Source organism: Otolemur garnettii, unplaced genomic scaffold (assembly GCF_000181295.1).
Source record: "Otolemur garnettii isolate 467f Iridium unplaced genomic scaffold, OtoGar3 scaffold00119, whole genome shotgun sequence".
Taxonomy (NCBI): domain Eukaryota; kingdom Metazoa; phylum Chordata; class Mammalia; order Primates; family Galagidae; genus Otolemur; species Otolemur garnettii.
In genome coordinates this window covers 344987-370444 of record NW_003852514.1, presented here as the reverse complement: position 1 = coordinate 370444, position 25458 = coordinate 344987, and the positions used below count along the sequence as shown (strand labels likewise).

Here is a 25458-nt window from a genome sequence, read left to right as displayed (position 1 = left end):
CAAATAGCGGTAAGTAGCTCGGTTCATATCTTGGTTCTCTATTCTATTCCATACATCTACCTCTCTGTTTTTGTGCCAGTACCATGCTGTTTTGATCACCATCGATTTATAGTATAGTCTGAGGTCTGGTACTGTGATTCCTACTGCTTTGTTTTTATTTCTGAGTAATGCCTCTACAAGCAGACTTTCTGGTTGGGTGGAGCCACCTCAACCCCTCCTTGGTGGCTTTTCTTAAAGCCTGAGTGGACCTTTTGCTTCCTCTCAAATAGCTACCTTGCTAGCTTTTGTGGAGCCTGAAAGCAAGCTTACCCAACCCAGACCCACCCAGTCTCACTTCCCTGCCCACCTCTACTGTGGTAGAGAAGTTTCAGTGCCACACTTACCACTTGGGGAATTTGAGTGCTTCTTCTGAGGGGCTAGAGTTGTGTGGTCACAGGTATCAAAAATAACATACATCTTGTTGCTTCCCCAGGGGCCACCTACTAACAGAGAGATCAGTTTGCACAGCCCTTTACAACACTTACTGGCTCAGTTACACAGGGTATGATTGATTTTTACCCAGAGTACTGTGTCCTGTCTCAGAGGTTAAGATGGGTGTGCCAATACAATTCACACTGTTAAGAAGACCATGGATCTGGGAAGAGAAAGGATCTCAAAGATCTCCATCCTTCCTAATCAAAGACAGACAAGGACTCTGCCCACACACAACTCACTACTGCTACAACCTACAGATACCTAGCAACTGAAAAAACCACCACACTAAGGGTACCTATAACCAGGCTATCCATCCAGAATCTAGACTCCCATCCAAGTGTGTATATGGGGAGAAGGAAGAGCCCCATCTAAACAAAAGAAAATCCAAAAATAAGAAGTGATAGCTGTTCCAGATGAGAAGGAATCAACAAAAGAACTCCAGAAGTATAAAAAATTAGAGTGAAAAGACAGTCCGAAAAGGGAACACCAACTCTCTAGAAGTGGATGCCAATCAAAATGAAAATATTGAAATGATAATAAAGAATTCCAAATATGAATTGTAAGGCAGTTGAATGAAATCCAAGAGAATATGGAAAATCAACTTTTACCTAGCGAAACTAGGTAATTGAATGGAAAATAATTTTAAAAATCCAAATAGGACTTCAGGAAATAAAAAATTCATTTAAAGAATTATAAAGCACAGTGGATAGTTTTAAGATGAGGCAGAAGAGAGACTCTCAAAGTGTGAAGATAGCTTTTATGAATTAAGTCAATCAAAAATAAAAAAAAATACAGAGAACTAAGAGGAATGTATAAAGCCTACAAGAAATACAGGATTGTGTAAAACAGTCATTAAGAAACACAGGCGGGTGGTGCCTGTGGCTCAAAAGGGTAGGGCGCTGGTCCCATATGCCGGAGGTGGTGGGTTCAAACCCAGCCCCAGCCAAAAATGGCAAAAAAAACCACAGGCATCCTTGAGGGTGAAGGAGAAAGTGTACAAGGGCTGGAAAACCTATTCAAGGGAATAATTGAGGAAATCTTCCCTGGTCTTGCTAGAGATTTAGATATACAGGGACAAGAATATCAATAAACTTGTAGGAGAATCACTGTAAATAGATAATCACCAAGACACATAGTCATCAGACTGTCCAAAGTCAGCACAACGGAAGAACTCCTGTGAGCTGTGAGGTGAAAACATCAAATACCACATGAGGGAAATCCCATAAGGTTAACTGCAGAATTCTTAGTGGAAACCTCATAAGCCAGGAAGGATTCAGGCCCCATCTTCTGTTGTCTTCAACCAAACAACTGCCAGACTAGAATTTTTTATCTTATAAAACTAAGTTTCATGTGTGATGGAAAAATAAAGACTTATCTAGACCAGCAAACACTGAGGGAATTTGTCAAGATCACATCTGCCCTGCAAGAAATACTAAGAACCATGTCATACGTAGATCAACACAATGGACACCCCCACTGTAAAACCACCCCAAAACTAAAGCACTGAGCTCATATAAAACAATAGCACCAGGTGAAACAGTAATAAATCAGAGCAATAAGGAATAATTAAACAGGATGAACAGAACATATTAATTCTGTCAACCCATGAGAATGGTTGGAATAACCTACTCAAGACACAGGGTAGCTGAATGGATAAAAATATGCAACCTAAGCATCTTCTGTCTTCAGGAAACATTTCTAAACTGTAAGGCAAACTTACTCAAACTTTTTAAACAGGGGGCCAGTCTGTCCCTCATACCGTTGGAGGGCTGGACTGCGGGCCGCAGGATGAGTTGGCTGCTAATCAGGACAGGCAGCGGCAGCAAAAACACCCAGTGGGCCAGATAAATGTCCTAGGCAGCCCGCATGTGGTCTGCAGGCCGTAGTTTGAGGATGCCTGCTTTATGGATTCATACAGACTCAAGGTGAAGGAATGGAAAAATAAAAATCCATGTACTAGAGCAATAGAAATCAAAAGAAAACAGGGGTAGCAGTTCTCAAATCACATAAAATTAACTGTAAATCAATAATATTTAGTATTTTAAAAAGACAGATTGTCATTATATAATGGTAAAGAGAACAATTCAACAGGAAGACATAGCAATCCTAAGTATTTATGCACCTAACACAGAAACACCCAGATTCATAATGCAAACCCCTCTACATCTAAGCAAGGAGATAAATAGCAGCATTTTAGTGCTGGGGACTTCAACACCCCACTGACAAAACTAGGCAGATCATCCAACCAGAAAATAAACAAATACTGGACTTAATCAGGACTCTAGAACAATGGGACTAACAGTTATGTAACATTTTACACAACTACGAAATATACCTTCTTAATCAGTACCTAGAACATTTCCAAGATGATCATATTTTAGGCCACAAAATATGTCTCAACAAATTCAAAATATAGTAATAGAAATCATACCATGTGTCTTCTCAGACCATGGTGCAATAAAACTATAGAAATCAACTTTAGGAGGAACAGTTCTGTATAAATTCATGGAAATTATCCTGCTGCCAAATGATTACTGGGTCAATAATGAAATGCAGATGGAAATAAAAAATTCCTGGAACAAAACAACTAAAGGGAAATAGCCATTAAAATCTATAGGATTCAGCAAAAGCAGGTCTAAGGGGAAAATTCATAGCCTTAAATCATTACATCAAAAACACAGATCACAAATTAACAAGGAACTAGGGAAAGAAGAACAAGCCAGTCCCCAAACCAGCAGAAGAAAATGTTGGAAAAACTCTTGTAGATGTTGGCCTAGGGAAAGAATTTATGAAGAAGACCCCAGTGGCAATCACAGCAACAACAAATTAAATAAATGGGACTTAATTAAATCAAAAAGCTTTTGCACAGCTAAGAAATAACCAATAGAGCAAATAGACAACCTGTAGAATGGGAAGAAGATATTCACAAGCTGTCCATTCAATAAAGGGCTAATAAGCAAAATCTACAAAGAACTTAAGCAAATCAAACAACCCCTTTGAAAAAGTAGGCAGAAGATATGAACAGAAGCTTTTTTTCAAAAGTAGACAAATGACTAATAAACACATGAAAAAATGCTCTGTGTCACTAATTATCAGGGAAATGGAAACACAATTATATACATGTCTGACTTTATTCCAATTTGATTGGCTTTTATTCAGAAGTCCATAAACAGTGGACATGGGTGTGGATGCAGAGAAAGGAATGCTTGTACCCTATTGGTGGGACTACAAATTAGTACAACTTTTAGGTAAAATAGCATGGAACTTCCTCAGAGATCTAAAAGTAGACCTACCATTTGATCCAGTAATTCCACTACTGAGTATTTACCCCAAAGAAAAGAAGTCATTTTATCAAAAAGATCCCCACACTTGAATGTTTATTGCAACAAAATTCACAGTTGCAGAGACGTGGGATCCACGTAAGTGCCCATCAGTTTATGAGTAGATTAACAAAATGTGGTATATGCCTTGTATGGAATACTATCCAGCCATGAAGAAGGATGAATTAAGGCCTTTTATAACAATTCAGATGGAACTGGTGACCATTATCCTAAGCAGAATGTCTAAAGAATGGAAAAACAAATACGACATGTACTTGCTATTAGGTTGCAACTAACCCATAAGCCACCTGTGTACAAGGGAGGTAAAAACTAGTGGAAATCAAGCAGGGGGTAGGTGGGGAGGAGAGGATGAGAAACCTACCTATCAGTACAGTGAATACTATCTGGGTGATAGGCACTCTGACTCAAGCACAACAGAACTGATACATGTAACCAAACACATTCCTATCCCTCTTATGTTTTGGAAAAAATATATTGGCTGAACCAGCATTTGTCATTTGAAGGCCTGACTTGAGCGTGGTGTCGTTGAGTCGTGAAAGCACAGCCACAAAAATTGCACAGATAGTATATTCTTTTTTTTTAATACTCTTGGGAAATGGGGAACATCTGCAAAATCTCTAACTCATGAAATTAGAAATTGAAAGTCAAATTTTTGATACACAGGAGGGGAACTATTGAAACCAAAGTGACTTATCAACATTTTCAGTATATGGTAGATTATTAAGAAGGCAGCAGACCCTTAGAAGCAGACCCTCTAGCCCCAGTCAAGCCTTCAGACTATGTGACAGGTACCTATTTTAGGTTTTAGAGCTACTCATTTTTCTGTAATTACTTATGGGATGAGAAATTAACTATAGATGCTACTCAACTTATGATGGAGTTACATCCCAATAAACCATCATTAATTGAAAATATTGTAAATCAGAAATACATTTAATACACTTAACCTACTGAACATCATACCTTAGACTAGCCTACCTTAAACATAGTCAGAATACATATATTAGACTGCCATTGGTCAAAATCATCTAAAACAAAGCCTATTTTCATGTGTTGAATATCTAATGTAGTATTTTTTAACTTTAAACAAAATTTTACACAAAGGTTGTTACATAATTGGACATTTTCTACTTTGTATACAATTATTCTTATTCTCTACAGAAAGCCTGTTTCTTAACTTCTCATATGGTGAGATATAAGCACCAAAATCTTGATATTAACAGAATATTAGTAAAAATGTCTCAGTCACTTAAGTTGAAAGCAGTCTATTGGTACATGGCTCTTGCTTCCAGTATCAGGAACATACAAATTTATTTTATTCAAAAATGCAAATTAAATTATTTGTAGGCATGGACAATGACAGCAGTAAACTATTACAAATTATCAACTGAACACAGTACCTGGTGGTTATAGTTATTCTCCTAAAGACCAGCTGGCCTTTCCTTTAGTCATTTTCTTCAGCCGACTTATCTGAAGTTAACGGGGAGGAACACTGCCTTGAGCTTCCTATCCTAGTTCATTATACTAATGGTAAAGCACTTCTAATAATTAGAACATGCCATCTCTGATACTGCCTCCCATGCCAGCCATTGTGTCTATTCTAGGTCCTTTTCTTTGGGAATCTTGATGACTTCAGCTTCTGCTATAGTTAACAGAGAGGCCGCCATCACAGCATCCAGCAAAGCTGTTTACAGCCTTTGTTGGTCACGATCTCTTTTTCTGCTATATTCACAAAATCTCCAAACAGCCAACTTCTAAGGAACTTTGCATAATTTTCTCATCCACCAATGATCCTTCAATACCTACATTCTTAGCAATGGTCACTGCAGGAATTTTGAGTGTTCTTTTAATGATTTCTATACCAATAATTTAATCTTCATTAGCTGGAGTTAATGAGTCCAAAGCTGAAGTGTACCTTTGCAGGTAACTCCTTCCCCTCTTCCCAAACGATGCCTTCTTCAGCATTCGCTCTTGAGGCACCAAGGCCATCTGTAACTCTTTTCATTCACTTTGACATCATTTGTCCTCACAATCTTCAGCACAGCTTCTCCATCTGAAAGTTTTGCCAGACATTCTTTTTTTTTTCATATTCACGCATTGTGATACCTGACTGTGCCATGATTTCTTGAATAAGTTTTTCAGTTTCAGCCTTGTCAACTTTTCCTTTTAAGATTTTAAGAGCATGATGTCATCTTTGGTCACAGCAACCTCTCTGACTTCTGCCACGTTATGAGGCTGAAGGTCTTCAAGATGTAAGGTCATTTCCTCTTCTCCAAACACTGCACAGCCTGTAGCAATAGCCATGTCTTTAAGTTGGTTCTTTGGTTCTTTTTGTCATCATAAGACCTGGAGCTTTGACTGCTACATCCTGAGCCTATTCAAAATGAGCGTACGTAGAGTTTTCCATCAACATCTTCAGCAGATATGACCAAAGGCCTGTGATGAGTACTGGCAATTTCAAGAGCAGATGTAATGTACTGGACACTGAAAATTTTCTTTTCAGTCAATACAACATAGATATCTGGCATTTCATATTTCTGACCTTTCATTGTGTTAATAAAGTATGGAAAAATACAACTTTGATCAAACTTCATGCCTTCAGTAATTCCCAATTCAGTGTTTTTCCATCCCTTTTAGTGTAATGACACCTTCCAGCCTTGTTCTTTGTAGCAGAAATTATGTTGCCAATTTCTCCATTTGCAGAAATCCTAGCAAGCGGAGCATTTTCTGTGGGGCTGTGGGAGCATTGGCATAGTTTTAGACTACACTTACAGCATCAGCGACAGCTAACATCACAGCTCCTGATTTCCACTATACTGGCACCTTTGCTAATCTTCTCTAAGTCTGCCTTGGAAATAGAGAATGCTAGCCATCCACAAGCCTCTTTGTGTTATTAGTAACATCTTGAACAAGTTTAACTCCAATAATTTTATATTCATCCTGTAAATCAATTGACTTTGCATCAGTCATACCAACTTCTCATACTTTGGGACCTCCCCAGCTATGTTCAGTGATCACTATTCTCTACTTTGGCCTCACTGTAACAGTTACAGCCATTGGCTAAAAGGTCTACACCTTGAAGCATTACAGCTCAGGTATCTGTACCAAATTTTACATCTTTGGCATAAGCTTGAGTAAGATGAGGAGCCAGCATCCAGGACACCAGTCTCATCTAATTCAGGACTGTGTCTAATCAAAGCATTTCTGCTGGGCAGGGGCAGAGCTTGCACATGGCAAGGCAGGTCGTCAGTGTCGAGTGAGGGCTAAAGTAAGTTATGAAATACTATACTGAAAGTGAAAAACAGAATAGTTATGTGAGTACCACTGTGAAGTTGAAAAATTGTAAGTTGAACCATAAGTCTGGGACCGTCTGTACTCTGAAAGCATTTAAAATAAGCCATTATGATTTCTTTTATGAGCGTTAGACTGAGGCTTGAGAAACAGGTAAATGTATCTCTATTTAAGAAATTGTACAAACTGCTGATTTCTTTGTACCCATTCAACTTCATTATGTAGTATGGAGTTACTGAATAGTAAAATTAGTGTACATTTGATGAATTATGATGTCTTTGTATACAGTTCAATAGAGATTTTCAAAATGTGCACCACCTTGGTGTGGTCTACAGAAATCTCTAGAGAATTCCTTTCTTCTCTCTGTATATGGTGTGCACGTCATAGGTCACTTATGCTGCATGGTTTTGATATTAGTGTGTTTTTCTTGTTTTAAAATAAATTTAGTTGATATTTCTAGAAGTGTTTTTCTAATTTCGTTAAGAAATATATCATTGATTTTAAAAACTAAGAAAAGCTTTTAGAAAGTGACATTAAAGAGGAAGACCAGTCTGGGCGGTATGGCTCAGGCCTGTGCACTCTGGGAGGCCGAGGCGGGTGGATTGCTTGAGCTCTTTTTATGAATGAGTTGTGGGAGTTTGTATCTAATCATTTCAACAGCATTTTTAAATTAGCATCATAAGCTAAGCAAGTTTGAAGAGTTCAACATTTGGCAAATGGGGATCACCTTGCATAATCATATGTCATAGGTATCAAGACCTCTCTATGGGCGGTGCCTGTGGCTCAGTGAGTAGGGCGCTGGCCCCATATACTGAGGGTGGCGGGTTCAAACCCAGACCCGGCCAAACTGCAACAAAAAAAAAGCCGGGCATTGTGGCAGATGCCCGTAGTCCCAGCTACTTGGGAGGCTGAGGCAAGGGAATTGCCTAAGCCCAGGAGTTGGAGGTTGCTGTGAGCTGTGATATCATAGCACTCTACCCAGGGCAATAAAGTGAAACTGTCTCTAAAAAAACAAACAAAAAAAACCAAACCAAAATAAAATAAAATGGATGAACTATTTAAAAAAAAAAAAAAAAAGACCTCTCTGTTATAGAGCAGGTAACGTATAGTGGGAGACAATTATCAGATAATTGAGACATTATGACCGCTAAGAAATAATTTAATCTCTAAAAAAATGTAAGCAAAGACTAGCCATTCTAGGGAATAATATGGAATAAAGACATTCTTAACCCTTGTTAACACTGATCTGTAGATTGATGGCTAAAAAATGGCCACCAGGTGGCCCAGGGGAGTACTTCAAAGGTGACTGTGGTGATAGTCAGCAGTGAGGTAGATAGCACTTTTTTTTAGGATGAGTTAACTTAATTGTCAGACTTCATGATGACAGCCCTGATGGCCATTCCACTACTGCTTCTATGGGCGGACTAGGTGCTGGCATTTGTGCCGAGCTTCCCAGGGGGAAGACTTTAAAGGTGGCTGCAGTCATATTCAGCAGTGAGGGAGGTAAGCACTTTTTCTAGAGATGAGTTCATGAACTTAATTGTCAGACCTCATAAATCATTGGAATTCTATTCCAACTTTTGTAAACAAGGAGTTAAAATGGTACCAGACTAGAGGAGCTAAATAAGAAAATAGCAAGTCCACAATGTGATATTCATGATGTTGTAATATTTAAAAAGGCTGTCTAATTAGTTGTTCATTGTTACTAACTTTTTTATGCTTGCAAAAAAAATTTAATGTAATTGGAACGTACATTTCACAATAGTGTGAAAAACAATAGTGTGGCAAAAGATAGCAGTGGAACGGGAAAAAACCCGGAACCGCAGTTTGACACATTTGTTGGTATTTCCTCTTTAAGGTTCTAGCTTCTTAGATCTTTTGAGATGGCTCCTGGGACTCGGAATTGGAAGCTGTAGTCTGCTTGGCATACACTTTTATTTTAGGTTTTCAAGGTAACTTCTTAGTAGTTGAATGCCATAGCTGGATTTATGGACTCCACTCCTTGACATATGAGCATAAAAAGCTTATTCCAAATTCCGTTTTGTTTCCATGTTGAAAAAAGAAGAAAAAAAGCACACGTCTTAAAAGTGCCAGTGAAGAGAGCTTTCAAATGCCTGAACCAGTGGATTTTTTTTAAGTGTAACTTTCTTATGTAGCAAGAATTCTAATAGGTGAGCATAGCAAATGAAGTTTCTATTTTAGAAATGTATCTGCCAAGTGGATCTTGTCTGGATTTTTTTTTTTAATTGTCCAGCTTTGTCTCTTAGCAAATAAACTTTAGCTTCATTGGAGCTTTACATTTGAACTCTGAAACTCACTTTATAATACCTGGTTCTATTACTTTGACAAACTGTTAAATTGGCACCATACTGTTTTGCAGTAGAAACGAGTTAGTCAGCGGTTTGGAGTCATGGTTGGATAAAATGAGGGGACCTGGGCTCAGGGATCGGTTGCTTTATAAGCTGGAAAAGGTCAGTCAGCACACAAGGAAAGGACCTGCATGAATGAAATGAGGAAAATGTGAAATGGCAAACTTTCGCTGAAGGACAGGTAACATCAGCCAGCTTCAGTAAGCTTCCAGCAGTGACCTGCAAACAACAATTTGCATTTTGAATCCTTTTTGAATGCAGATTCATTAGAGCATTTTTTAAATGAAATGCTAATCCTTTTAAAAAATATTATCAAGATTATTATTTTTCCCAGCTTTATTGGGGTATAACTGACAAATAAAAATTGTTTATGTTTAAGATGTACATTGTGATGATTTGATATATGTATACATTGTGAAAAGATTACTATAATCAAGGTAATTAATATATCTGTTACCTTACAGTTACCATTTCTTTTGAGGATGAGAACACTTAGAGTCTGTAATCTTGGCAAATTGCAAATACTTAGTATTATTAACTATAAATATCACACTGTGGGGTAGATCCCCAGAACACATTCATCTTAAAACTGAAAGTCTGTACCCTTTGACCGTTCTCTCCCCAAACCCAGGTGCAAATCTTTTTAAAATCTAGATCAGTGATTTTTAACCAGTGTGCCGGGAAAGGATCTTAGGTTTGCCATGAAAGTTTTTAAAGATCTTAATTAAATTATTTCAAAAGAAGTTCAAAGCACAGTAAGTGTACATATCAAAATTAAAATCTCCTTAAATTGATTATATGAGTATATCATTGTCATAATAAATGTTTCACTGTTATAATAAACACCAGCTTATTTCTTAAGTGGGTGGCGTGTAGCCTTCAAAAATAAGGTTTTGCAACACATCCATAGATGAAGGAATTTGAGAAGGATTTGCCAATGAACACCAATATATGTTGAAATCACCCAAGATGAATGAAGCTGTATGACTCAGTAATCCCTCCTTATGCTTGAAATAGGAAGGAGGTGTAGCTTGTACTGAACATGTCATATGGTTCTGTCTGGATTTAAAATAGTGAAGTAGCTGGACACAATTATCTTGTACATCCAGGTTTTGAAAATTTTTCAAATGTGTTTAATTAACACCTGTATTTCTATTTATAAAGTATGAGTTGTTTCCTCATTTATTTTTGATTTGGCATTTTTTATTTTTATTACATAGCATTTAGTTAAAATGAACAAGTTTTTAAAGAAACAAAAATTAGAAAATAATGCTAATGTGTTGAATGCTGCTTTATCCAGGACATTGGCAACTAAATTAAAAACAACTAGTCATCAGTATAAGGGAGGTTATTTATCATTCAGTTTCATACATAGTAAAGGAAATCCACCACATCCCACATGTGTAATTTCTGGGGAAACATTAGCAAATGAAGCTATGGTTCTTAGTAAATGAAAGAGACATTTACAATCCAGACATTACCACTGCTCCAAAAGCAATGGTGTATTTCCAGCGACTTACAGGCAGTAATACTAAACAAGCAAAAATATGGACCAAATCTGCAATGGTATCAGATAAAGCACAAGAAGCAAGTTACATAGTTGCAGAAATAGTAGCTGGAAAAATAAAGGAAATCTCTGATAATTTTAGAATCTGTTATCTTACCAGCCTGTTATACAATTGTAAAACCATTGTTAGGAGAAGAATGCAAAAAGGAAATTTTAAAAATTCTGCTTTTATGTAATATAGTTTCTCAGTGTGTTAAGGATTTATCTGAAAATATAGAATTTTAAGTAATATCTCACCACAAAGAAGTAAACATGTTTGCAATTCAATTGGAGGAATCTACTGACATTGGTGGCAAACCCCGCCTTTTAGCGTTCGGCAGATTTGTCTTATAAAGAAGAGATCATAGAACAGTTTTTATTTTGTTGACCACTCCAAACAACAATAAAAGGCCAAGATATTGTTGATTTCATAAGTAATTACTTTAATTCTAATAACTTGTCTTGGGATTCCTGCATAAGTCTTTATATGGATGGAGCCCTATCTATGTCCGGTGGTGTAAAAGGATTTGTTATACTTGCTCAAAAAAAAAAAAAAAAAAATCCAAAAATTATTTCTACACACTGTTTTCTACACAGAGAAGCACTAACGTCAAAATCATCAGTGTCTGAATTACAAAAGGCCCTAGACAACACTATTAAAATTATTCATTATGTAAAAAGACCACTGCAATTAAGATTACAGAATTATGTTCCTCAATGGATGCTTCTTATACGCAGCTCTACTGCATGCAGATGTAAGATGTTTATCTTGAGCAAGAATTCTATCAAGATTTTATGAATTAAAAGAAATATCAACCTTTTTAAAAATGCATTATTCTAAATTAGGCAATTTACTTTGTGATGAAGTAATAAACACTTTGTGAAGTAATTACACTTTGTTTGGTGTAATAAAGTTGCATTTCCTGAGATTTATTTCAGTGTTTGAATACTCTTTAAGAGTATGCAGGGAAATCGTGAAAATATTGTCACATCTACAGATAAATTAATGCTTTCAGAGAAAAATTACTGCTCTGGAAGGAAAGGATTAAAAGAGAAAATGCAATAAAAATATCTGAACTAGTAAAAACGTACAAATTCGATAAAAATAATATTGAATAAATTTTACAAACTTTAGATTTATTGTACATAAATTTTGAAAGATATTTTTCTGCACCTACACTTGACATGATGTCTCTGGATTGGGTGAGAAATCCCTTTGTTCTAAGCATGTGAACATCAGCAAATGAAAATGTTACAGAAGAGGAAGAGTTAACAGAAATGAGAAATGACAAAGGGTAGCAGTTAAAATATTCAACAACAGATACTGCAATCTTCTGGTTATCTCTCAAGGGTGAGTTCCCAAATGTTACCAAAAAAGCAAAAGAAATGCTTTTTCCATTCTCAGCATCATATTTGTGTGAGGCGAGCTTTTCTGTAATTAATAATATTAATATTAATTGTTAATAATATTAAAAACAAAAATCATGGCTAGAATCCTTGGAAGAAGATTTTAAGAGTACGCCTGTCCAAAATTTGACCTGGCAAAGAAAATTCTAAAAAAGGCCAAGCTCGGATATCTCATTAAATGTTAAACTATAATAAACAGAATAATAAATATAAATAAATTTTTTAAAGAATTTTGTTATCTTTTTATTACAAATTATAATAAATTGATTTTTGTTTTATTTTTTGGCCATGATAGTACATTTTGTTTGTGTTAAAAAGTAAATCAAAAAAAGGATATTTTTCTTTTTTGGTTTTTTTTTTTGGATCAACATAATTTAAGTGTGCTGAAGAATTTTAACTACAAGTTCAAGTGTGTCATGAGATAAAAAAAGCTGAGAAACACTGATCTAGAGGTTTATAATGTCAGTAGAGGTCTACATATATCTCTTAGTCCCCTGGCTCTTTTTCAATGTGAGCAAAATGGCTGCGGCGGCTCCAGACTTTACCCCAAACCACATCCAGAACAGGACACTTGGTTTCAAATACCCAAAGTCCAGACATTCTCCTTGATGAGACCATGTTGGGTCACATGCCCGGCCCTCAACCTCTGTAGTCAAAGGAGTAGAATGTGCTGGGTGGCTTAGCGTCACTGGTGTGATCTGCTGCAGGGGCTGGAGGCAGAAGCCAGGCCCCTGGAAACCCAGGAATCAGGGGCTGGAGGCAGAAGCCAGGCCCCTGGAAACCCAGGAATCAAAGCAGCAGTTGGGGACATTTAGGAAAGGGGAGATAAACACTGTGTGGAAGGAGGAGCAAAAAAATAGCCTACTGCAACAACCATTGAGAATTTTCAGGTATTTGCAAATCCCTGCAAGATGCACCATAAAAGATGCTTGAGTTAATTTTAACTAAATCACAAAGGACAGGCTGACCTTAGCTGTCATGATAGAACTTTTCCTCAGTTGTTATGAGTATTAAAAGAGATGTTTATGAATACCTATATTACTTTTATATTAATTTGTAATAATGAAAAGCAGCTGAAGAATGTGTTATTCTCAACTATTTTAGATCTTGTTTTAACTTAATTTTATGCATCCCATGGAACTCCCTATTATTTAAAGTATTCTTAGCTCAGTAGTGTTTACTAAGTTGCGTAATATTACTGGTACTTTGCATAATACTCCATCATTTAATTTTGTTAACCGTTCTCCCATTATGGAACGATTGTGTGTCCATTGTTCAGTTGTCATACATCATGCTGCAGTGAAGTTTGAAATTTATGGGCTTGAACCTTTGTGTACTCCTCTGAATATCTTCCTTGCATTAGAATTAGAATTACTGTGTTAAGGACTAAATTTTTTTAGGCATTTGATGCACACTGCCCAGGAAAATTGCATCCTAAAAAAACACACTCTTTTTACACCAGCTATGTGTGAGTACCTGTTTCACCACATTCTCTTTACCAATCTGATATATAAAGAAAAAATAGTCCATTTTTCTATTTTGCAACATCTTTGAATTATTAGTGACTTTGAACATTTTAATTTATACGCCACTTCTGTGTCTTCCTTTGTGATTTGTCTGATTGTATTCTTTGCTCAGGGCAGCTTTTAATATCCCCACAGAAGCCAGGACAGTGAGGACCGTCCCCTTGATGTTTATTGTCAGTTTGAGCACATTATTGCTGCTTACTGAATAGCCTGCAGCCTTTTCTCCAGTTTTGGCTAAATCTGGAATAATTATTCTTATTCTCAGGGACGAATTCTATAGGAGGCTAAATAAGACTTCAAAGTAGACAAGGTAAGTGTCTAAAAAGGGGATAAATATATGTTATCACATCATGTGAGTCTCTCCAAAAGCCATCGCTTCTGCCACTTCCATGGAAACTGTCTGTGAATGACCAGTGTGTCCCATCAAATTCAGGTTTGCTTGAAGACAGTGGAGAGTAGACTACAGTGCTTAAAGTTGAGCTCATTTGACCTGGTTTCTTCTGTGGATAGTGTCTTCATCTTTTTTTTTTTTTTGAGACAGAGCCTCAAGCTGTCCCCCTGGGCAGAGTGCCGTGGCATTACAGCTCACAGCAACCTCCAACTCCTGGGCTCAAGCGAGTCTCCTGCCTCCGCCTCCCAAGTAGCTGGGACCACAGGCGCCCGCCACAACGCCTGGCTATTTTTTGGTTGCAGCTGCCATTGTTGTTTGGCGGGTCCGGGCTGGGGATTCGAACCGGCCACCTTAGGTGTACGTGGCTGGCGCCTTAGCCGGTTGAGCTATAGGCGCCGAGCCAGTGTCTTCATCTTTATTTTCCCCTTTCTGCTTTACTATTAAATAGAATAAAGGGCTTGTTCACATACATAACTTGTGTGTTCAGGTAACTCTTTATGTTATCCAAGATTGCGGTTTTTTATTTCTTTTTTATGTGCTCACTATGCAGGGATCTCTCACCCGCTGTCTATGATTGACATTGTGTGTAGTTAAAGTTAGAGATATTTGTTCATCTCACAGAACATTAATTCAAGTTTAATCACCCACCGGATGGCTTTTGTGTTTTCTCTACCCTGCTGTTGAGGGGTGTGACCTTGAGCCCAGCCCCAGGAAATGGATTCTCAGACAGCTGCAAACTGAAAAATAGACTCAAGGTGTTTGGCATTAGCAACCAACTGTATTAAATCTGTAGGATTCACTTAGAAGCTTTTTTGGTGTGTGGTAAAATTATTTAGAAAGTATCTTGGTCATTTCTGAAATCACATTTGCAATTAATGTGTTTGCATATGCAGAGATAAAAAGCCTAGTCCTAATGCTAGCTCCATTTCGGAACCTGCATAGGTGGGTAGGTGGATACACGGATCTATAACCAGCCGTCTCTGGGTACTTACAGCACTGGAGCCTGCTCCTAAAGGCCACGTCTGGGATTTAGCTTCTTTTGTTCACAGGGAACCTTTGGCTTGGATTTCTTCATTGCTAAATTAATTGTTACCTTATGTTGGTAGTGTTTTTTTAAATTTCAGAGCATTAGACTGTCGATATAGTTTGCATAAATTAGTTCTAAATTCAAGGGCTTGTTCAGAGTCTGAGTTGCATCGGAATTGTGTTTACTCAAATATTGCTTGGAAGCAAGTGACCAAGTCAGCTTTGGGAATTCTTGTACGCAGGGGTTTTCTGTGGTAGTGGCATTTGGTCTGTATTTAACTTTTTAAAACATATTCAGTTGCCTTCAGGTGAAGGAGACTGTAGGCTAACTTATAACCACAGAGTTTAAATCAATACAGTAGAACCCCTCTCTATAAGTTGACCAAGTGACTGTAAAAGACTAGTCAACTTACAGAGATGGTGAACATAAGGGACTAGGCCTGCGTAGTGAGCCGTACATGTGGTGAGTGTCCGGTCTAGGAAAATTAGGTCAACTTAAGGAGGGCGTTGATACAGGGAGGCGGTCTGCTGTGGAGGTTCTACTGTAGTATGTTTAAGAAATTCCCTTTCTCTTCCTACCTGTTTTACGTTCTCTCTCAAAGGCGATAGTGAAACTGTTGATGTTTTAAAAGCTGTGTGTTTTAAACTTTGGTACTGAGCTGAAGCAGGATGCAAGACAAAGACACTTACCTGCTCCCCTGGGTTCCTGATCGTTGCTGCCCCCTCAGGAGAGGCCAGCCGCATCCCGGTGTTCTCCACACTCACTCACCTCCTTCTCGCTTGCCTTTTAGCTTTTTAAATTTCACTCATGACCTTGGTTATTTAAATCCTTTTGTGATAAGACTTCCTTATCATCGTATTGCTCTTTGTTTATTTTTACTGAGACAGCCTTTCACTGAGAGCATTTGACATGCTCTAATTTGCTGGATTTTACTTGTCTTTATTTCTCTATTTCATCACGAGCTCCCACAACTTCTCTGACCTAGCAGAGATTCCCAGGGGAATCTTTGTCTCCCCGCCCGCCTCCCGGTCCTTCCTGTAGGAGCACGGCTGGCATCTAAGCTTCCCATGGGAAGGGGCCCTGCCAGGTCTTTCCTATTTTCTTGTCTGCCTCAGAGCTAGCCTTGTTGCTGGTATTTAGGAAGCTTGAAGGAGCGCAGTGATTTATAAACCTGAAACATCAGAGGATGATAAAGAGAGGGTCAGTCATACTCCCTTCCTCTACCAGGGAAGAGGGGGTGATGGGTAATGATGGACGTTAGGCTGCCACGATCGGCGGCTTTATTGCAGCCTACAGGAATCTTGCCACACGTGTGGGAGAATCTGGGCTGTGCATCTCACACCACTCTGTAGTGCAGGAAAGCACTAGATAGATTTATCAGCACAAAACATAGGAGAATAAAGTATATTGCTGAGGATGTGAGGGCTCCTGTTGAAATATACGTACTCAGAGTGCTGACTGCCAGAATGTGGATTTATGGGAAATAAAACTCTAAACTACTTTCTCCAACAAAAAAATACTCCTCTTGGAAACAGCTTTTCTTTCCTCTCTACGTACTTAGCTCCATTGAGCTTAAATTGCTCTCAGTGTTGTGATAATGACACTTCAGTATCCCAGGTGTGGAAGATGAACCGCATAAATTAACCAGATGCTTTTAAGTGCTGTCTGTTCAGTGGCTTGCTCCCTAAAATGCTTTGTAGAAACTTTGTGCTCAGAAGATCTGGAGGCATTGATGGGACTAGAGAGGAAAAATAGATTTTATTAAATGCCCAGGAAACCCAGATAGTTTTGTGGTAGTTAAATTAGGGTAGAATATTTGTAAGTCTCTTTTCTTCAATCACCAAAGCCGAACTTTCCTTGGCATTCCTACCAAAAACTGTGTTTCTGCTTGAAATTCCTATAGATTGGGATTTAAAAAAAGAAGTGAAGAGGGGATGGTTTCCTCCTTCTCCCTTCTGTATGAAATTCTGTGTCATATAGAATAAATACTACAAATCAAACCTCTATGAAAGTAGCATGGGACGATAATGGGAATGACTCTATAATTACTAGCTGGCATGTGAGGTTTTATACTGGGTATGGATTGAAAATTAGACTCAGGAGTAAAAGTAAAGAATAAAGTCATGGAGAGGAAAGACAGAAATAAATGTTCCAAGGGACCAGGCAGTGACCGAGGAGGAAGCAGGCCGGGTGTGAGCCAAGGGAAGTGGACGCAGTGGCCCTCCAGGAAGCCTTGTGCAGGCACGGAACACATTTCAGGTAGGCACTGTCCAGGCCAAATTTGTGGCCAGTTTGTGTCCCCAAAGTAAAGGAACTGCAATTATTTAAACCTAGTCAGGGGAGACTAACCCGAAAAGTAGTTTTCAAATTTTTGACAAGTTGTTCTCTGTCAAAATTTCTGTGCTCTGGCCTAGAGCCAAAGGAAATAGACCAACATTTTAAGACTGGACATGGGATCAGGGAGCACGTTCTAAAAGGCAGGATGTATTACTGCATCAGCTAGCCACTGGGTTCTTTCCTTTACATTTTTGAGAGGAGGCCAAATTTCAGTGTGTTCAAAATAGTGTAGAGATGTTATTAACTGAAGATAGGTGGAAGGGTTTGGGGAGTTACATAGCTCCTCCTCCAGCAAACACCTTGTGTGTATGAACAAGGAAAGCAGAATTAAGGCTAGTAGACAGAGGAAAGCAAACTTAGTACTTAATATTCATTATGACATACATGTGTGTCTAACAACAGGTAAGATATGGGCCTCTTCCCAGGCAAACACACGAGTCTCCATGAACAAGACATAATGTTGTAGTCATTGTGCCGTGATAAAACCAGCACGACCACACAACGTGTATAGAACCAAGAAATTTGGGAGAAAGTATTTGACTTGCAAAAGAGTAGTCCTAAATGATGGTTTTCCCTAACATATTTAAGGCAATTTATTTACAGATATTGTCTTATTTTTCATGCACGAAATATAAAAGTAAAGTGATTAAAACTGCTATTTGACAATCAGAAAATAAAGTGAATCTTGTCAAAAATTTAAAGTTATTAAATTTGTTTCATTTACAGAAGTTAATACACTATTACTTTTTTTGGAGTATACATTAGTTGCATAGAATGACATGTGCCCCTCTGTGTTATAAACATACCAGTGGGGGCGAAGCTTCTTTGCTCCTTTGATTCTGTGTCAGAGCAGGGTCCACGGGGTTCACTGGAATCAGCCCTGAGGTGGCCTGAATGCAGAATTGTTCTCTCCTTCCTTTTCTTTCTGCCCTCTGCTGGAAATTTCCCTTGAAGCTAGAGCAGGAGACAAAGGGAGGCCAGAGTCCAGCGGCCTCTGCTTCCTCCCGTTGCTGGGAACAGAAGGGCTCCATTGGATCAAGTTTGCATTTTGGTAGGAATTACAAGATTTTATCATCAATCTTCTAAAGAAGTCAATGTTTTATTAAATATAGTAATAGGTATGTTTTATATAAATTAATTCTAATACATGTTCAATATACCTCAAACATGGCTTCTTTCTTGAAGTTCCATTGAATTTTGGATAACTATTCTCTAAATAAACCTGATTATAAAAATAAGAGAGTAGATTTTCATCCCCATTGATATATTAAAATTATAAAAATAATTTACGTATTCAGTGCAGAATAATTATGAAATAATATAAAATCTCCTGTTACCAATTTCTAGACTTATTACTTTGTCATGTATCCTTCAGATTTGTATAATATTTATTTGTATATAGATAACACTTCATATTTTATAAAGGGGATCATATTTAATATCATTGTATATTCTTTTTTATACACAGTATTCTGTGAATGGGTTTTCATGTTGAGGTACATATATAAAAATCATTTTAAAGTGGATATGTATTTTTCATTTGTGGTCTTTACCATATTATACTCAATCATTTCCCAGTTGTTCATTTCTGGCTTTTCTGGCTGTTAACAAATAGCTTCATCTTTACATCTTTACTCATGTGTCTAATCATTTCTTAGCTTAAATTTCTAGGCGTGGATTTTCTGGAATCATTTTTGAAGCTTTGAGTTCATAGTGCCAGAGGATCTTCGGAAAGATGATACTGAGGCCCACAACTCAGGGGTTTGAAGGCACCTCGTTCTCTGCACACATCCCAACAGTCGCCCAGGCCTACCCTGTGTCTGACCTATTACATTGATTTAGCTTTGTCAATTCTTTCTTTTATCTTCCCTTCATCTGTCAATTCTAGGACAATTGCTCTACTGCTTTAAGTATTATTTTTATAAAATTGCTTAACTTTTTGACAATTTCCTGTTATCTCATTTTTTTTCAAATAAGTTTTTAGCATTTGGGGAATTTCTAAATATAATCTCTTTGGACTTATATTAACACCATAGTTTAATTTGGTGAGGCTTCAACTCTTCAAGGAGGATTTTATGTCTTATTATTCGTGAACATTATGTGTCTTTCCATTTATTTATTTTCTCCTGTTATATCCCTCAATGACGTATTTTTGTTTTTTGTCAGGCACGTCTGTTTTTCTTCCTTATTAACTTTTTGAAACTATAGACTTTCTCTTGTTTACAACTTTGGTTGCATCCCCAAACGTTTAGGTCTACTGTTTGTATTTTCACGTTCAGGTGCTCAGGTGCTCAGCAGTGTGATTTCCACTGTTGCCTAAGGATTGATAGTGTTTTTTATCTTTTTTGTTTTGTGTTGTGTATCTTTTTTGTCCTTAGTTATTAATTTCTTGCTTAATTTCGTTGTTACCTTTTAAAGTTCTTTTCTTGTTTCTGGAGTGTCTTATCTGTATGGAGTCAGGAGTGAAAGATTACTCCCTGAATAATTCCTAATCTTTTTATTATTATTATTATTTTAATTAAGTCATAAACACATAGATCATGTCTACATTGGCATATATATGGGGTACAGTGTGCTGATTTCATATACAATTTGAAATGCTTAAATCGAACTAGTTAATATATCCCTCACCTCATTTACTTAATTATTGTGTTAAGACATTTGTAGTCTATGCATAATAAATCAAACATGTACCCTTGCAATATGCACCATAGGTGTGGTCCCACCATTTACCCTCCTTCCATCAAACTTACCCCCTCCCCTTCCATCCCCCCCTCCTCCCTCCTTCATCCTGGGCCATAGTTGTGATCTATCCTTCATATGAAAGTGTGAGTGATTGTAAATTGATTTCGTAATAGTACTGAGTACATTGGATACTTTTTCTTCCATTCTTGAGATATTTTACTAAGAAGAATATGTTCCAGCTTCATCCATGTAAACATAAAGGAGGTAAAGTCTCCATCTTTTTTTAAGGCTGAATATTATTCCATGGTATACAAATACCACAATTTATTAATCCGTTCATGGGTCGATGGGCACTTGGGCTTCTTCCGTGACTTGGCTATTATGAATTGAGCTGCCGTTAACAATCTGGTGCAAATATCTTTGTTGTAAAGTGATTTTTGGTCTTTTGGATATAGACCTAGTAAAGGAATTGCAGGATCGAATGACAGGTCTACTTGTAGATCCCTGAGAATACTCCATTCTTTCCAAAAGGAATGTATTAGTTGGCATTCCCACCAGTGCAGAAGGGTTCCCTTTTTTCACATCTATGCCAACATCTGTAGTTTGGGGATTTTATTATGTGGGCTACTCTTACTGGAGTTAGATGATGTCTCAAAGTGGTTTTGATTTGCATTTCTCTGTGATTAAAGACGATGAGCATTTTTTCAGTGTCTATAGGCTATGCACCTATCATCTTCAAAGAAGCTTCTGTTCAAGTCCCTTGCCCACACTGAAATGGGATCACTTGTTCTTTTCTTATTAATAAGTTTGAGTTCTCTGTGGATTCTGGTTATCAAACCTTTGTCAGAAACATAACCTGCAAATATCTTCTCCCATTCTGAGGGCTGTCTGTTTGCTTTACTTACTGTGTTCTTGGCTATGCAGAAGCTTTTTAGTTTGATCAGATCTCAGTAACGTATTTTTGGTATTGCTTCAATTCCTGGGGGATCCTCCCCATAAAGTATTCTCCCAGGCCAATTTCTTCAGATGTTTCCCCTGCACTCTCTCCAAGAATCTTTGTAGTTATCGTCATTTGATCTTTGATAATCCCATCAAAAATATAAACTGGAGGAAAGATTCCCTATTTAACAAATGGTGCTGGGTGAACTGGCTGGCGACTTGTAGAAGACTGAAACTGGACCCACACCTTTCACCATTAACAAAAATTGACTCTCACTGGATAAAAGATTAGGTTTAACTATTCTTCTTAAATATTGAATTTATCCATAGGTGCCTTCCTGTTGCCAGCATGCCTGTTTTCCTTTCCAGCTGTGCTCGCATAGTGACAGTTGGCGTGCTGGTGGCGTGCAGGCCTTTGTGTTCCAGTGAGATTGTGACTCTCCTTACCTTCAGTCTCCATCATACTGTGTGTTGGGGGGCAGGGGGGATGAGTTAAAATCTCATCTTCATTGGGGTCTTAATTTTAGCATATTCTACAGAATTTTAAATTTAAGATTTGGGTCATATTTAATTTTTCCAACACGGGTACAAATTGTTTCTTAATACTGTGTTGGTTGGTCATTTCTGGGTGAGGATGGGGGAGAGAGGGGAATTAAATGCCCTGCACCGCTGTGCTGTTGTCCTGGCCCTCCAGCCAACCATTCTTCCCAGCAGGTGCTTACTGAGTACTCCCTGTTCCTCACCCATTTCCTACGATTCCACAAATGGAAAATAGACATTTTGATCTTCTCCATTCCTCATGTTAAAAATAATTGTTATTAGCTGCCTATCTTTAGTAGTGCACGATCTTCCCTATAGCAAGAACCGTATGCTCAGACTTCCTCCTTCCAAACTGTTGAAGACGTTTATCACCCTCTGCATCTGGTCTGACACAGTGGCCTCCTTGGCTCTGTTCTCCACAAGATAGCACAGAGAGTGGGAATCACAGTCGGAGCACACCCCTGAAGGAACGTCTTGACTGGGGCCGGAGGCAGAGTGGTGGTGGTTCCTTAATTCAACCTGCACTGGGAAGGACAGAATCACTTAGAAGGTTGTTGAGAGTGTATGGTGTGTATCTACTGGGAAGACAGGGCTAAATACGGTCAGTAAAATCCCTGTCTCCAGTCCCCACTGTGGAACCTGTGAGGCCACCTTGTTTCTGATAGATAATAGAGAACTTTAAAAATTATTAGCATTTTAAAGTGATTATACTTGGCTTACTTGCAAAGATGGACATCATACTTAATTTTAGGGTTTTTTCCCTTTCTCGTGCTCCCTCTGCCTGCAGTAGTCTAACTATTGAGAAAGATACAGAGAAAATACAAATAAAATGTGAATTTACTGCTTTCCCATTATCTGTTTTTTTTAAATTACTTTTTTGGGGGTAGGTAAGAGACCAAAAGTATACTAAGGTGAACCGAAATTGTTTCTAATGATGGGAATTTTAAACTTTTTGTTATGAAATCTGTTATTAGCATTGTGCTTTTAAAGGATAAGGGGATTTGTTTGGGATTCACTGAAGGTACAAAGAATTAGGTTACACTGATTGCGTTTGTTAGATGAAGTAGTCCCTCTTATAATTGTGTCTCACCCTATCCTAAAGAAATTAAATAAGATATGTCCAGAAAAATACTGTACCCTTAGTAATGTTAGACTTCCTAGAACTTAATTTTCATCAGTCTTAAGAATATTTTGACCAGTTATATTTTAATATTAAAATGTGTCCAGCAGGTTTTATTTTAAAGATTCTTCCCTTTAAAATAAAGGCCTATGAACTTTTTAAAAAAGCTTAACCCTAAAGCAGATTTTTCTTATTTTGTGATATAAATTATTGCTTAAAAATCACTATTATTTATTTTGGGTTAAAAGAAAAACATAAGCTACCTTTATTAGTTTAATCTGAAGATTAGTTTCAATCTTCATTGAAAATCGTTTGATGTTTTCATTAACAATTTTCAAAATATATTAGTTCTTGGATAATCATTTTAAAAACTTACTGTGATAACAGATCTTTTGATTTAAGGAATGTGCATTACTTCCCACAACTCTTGGTATTTTGGTGCCATCTTGTGGCTTTCTTTGTAATAACGTCAACCCTCAAATTCATTTTAAACAACGTGGGCAAGGTAAGATATGCTGGGAATTCTTTCCAAATGTAAATCATATATCTACATAAAAATATTGAAAATGATTTTTTATTATTTGATCACATGGATAAGCAAAAATAGTAAGTGGGGAATCTAATATATAATTCTCAGTTTCTAAAATCTTTGTTTATGTTGTCTGTCCCTAGTTGTTGCTGTTCGAACGGTCTTGGATGAATAGATGGAAGTCTTCTGTTCTGCACGAAGGGGAAGGGAACATACGGAGTGTGAAGTGGAGGGGCCATCTGATTGCTTGGGCCAATAACATGGTAAAGCACATCTCTGTCTTCCAAATGCTCGTTTGGTATCAGCAGGGGTAGCCGAGTTGATAGGGCTATAGCAAAGGGGAAAGATGCCACTCGCTTTGGTGGTTATTTCTGAAAGATACAGATGGCAGTTGGTATCGTAATAGGAGGTTAAAGAAATTAGATTGCTTTTGGCTTTCATAATACAGTAATTCCCAACATATTCCAGACTCTATTTTAGAGTAAGAAACCTGAGGCATGGAGTAGCCAAGAAAATGAAAAGCCATCTTAATAATTGAAGGGCTGCACTGGGAATATGGTCTGGAAAACACCATTTGCCTGTTGGCCAATGGCAAGTAACAGTTGATATGAGACAAGTGCAAAATATTGCTGACTTCTGTTTACTCCCAGTATAATCATAGGTAAAACTCTAGGCATGCCTTTAAGAAAGGAGATTATAATTTTCAATGCTGCACTTGTTCAAGGCTTACCATTGAATTTGGACTAGTGGAAAGGTTTTTTGTGGGGGGGGGTTGGTTTTTTTAATGGCCTTTTTGACATCTGGCGTATCTTTTGGAATTTCAAGGTATAGTTTAGTAAATCAGTTCTATTCAGTTTTAAATGGTAGAAATCTCGTCAGAATCTACATTATTATTCTGAATGTTCTTACTTCTTCTAGGTCACAGTAAAGATAAGCAAACCTGTGGTCTCTTGATTCATTTTCAGTTTGCTGTTTGCTTGATGTTTCCATTTGAGAACTTGGAAATGTCAGGTGTAGTTTTCTTTGTATTTCAGAAATTTTCAGATTCTATGCCTTTCTACAAAACCTCATTTTTTGTGGTGGAACAATATGATTGGAAATGTTACTTGTCTGTCATTTGGAAATGGCAGTTGATATCTGTAGATTTCTGGTTTGTGTTGGATTTGAGTCACCCTTGCCATGTAATAAAATTTCCTTTGTTCAGAAAGCAGGTTGGAGTTTTCTGGTGGCTTCGGGTCTCATAGTAAGCAGGAGCACGTTCCTTTGCAAGGCTCCAAAGCTCCTAGCAGTTTCAGTGAACTGTCAATATTTCCTATTGCTAGTTATCGATGTTCTGCAGCAGGGGCCATTAGTAAATTGTCCTTTACTTTCCTTCTCCCAAGTAGAGGACGCTTAATGCTGTTTTATTTTCTAGGGTGTGAAGATTTTTGACATCACCTCAAAGCAGAGAATCACCAATGTGCCCCGGGATGATATAAGTCTTCGCCCAGACATGTATCCCTGCAGCCTCTGCTGGAAGGACGCCGTGACACTGATTATCGGTTGGGGGACTTCCGTCAAGGTGGTTTGCCCATCTTTATAAAAGTTCATTTGTTACAGCTACACTGAGTGTGGTCCAAAGGAATATGACTTCTTTTTTAAATTTTTTTATTTTTTTTATTTTTTTTTGAGACAGAGACTCACTATGTCACCCTGGGTAGAGTGCCATGGCGTCACAGCTCACAGCAACCTCAAACTCTTGGGCTTAAGCCATTCTCTTGCCTAAGCCTCCCAGTAGCTGGGACTACAGGCGTCCACCACAATGTCCAGCTATTCTTTGTTGCAGTTGTCATTGTTGTTCTAGCTGGCCCGGGCTGGATTCAAACCTGCCAGCCTCCATTGTGCTATGGGCACTGAGCCAGAATATGACTTTTTTTTTTTTTTTTTTGAGACAGAG

General features: G+C 37.8%; 1 protein-coding gene across 2 annotated transcripts in view; it reads left to right on the top strand.

Moving 5' to 3' along the window:
- Nucleotides 1-25458, top strand: part of VPS41 (VPS41, HOPS complex subunit) — a 211166-nt gene that overhangs the window by 104448 nt on the left and 81260 nt on the right. For both annotated transcript variants that reach the window (XM_012809959.2, XM_023517712.1), the window contains 2 exons: nt 23666-23785; nt 24937-25083. In XM_012809959.2, the coding sequence (XP_012665413.2) occupies nt 23666-23785; nt 24937-25083 (267 nt within the window). The remainder of the gene's footprint in view (nt 1-23665; nt 23786-24936; nt 25084-25458) is intronic.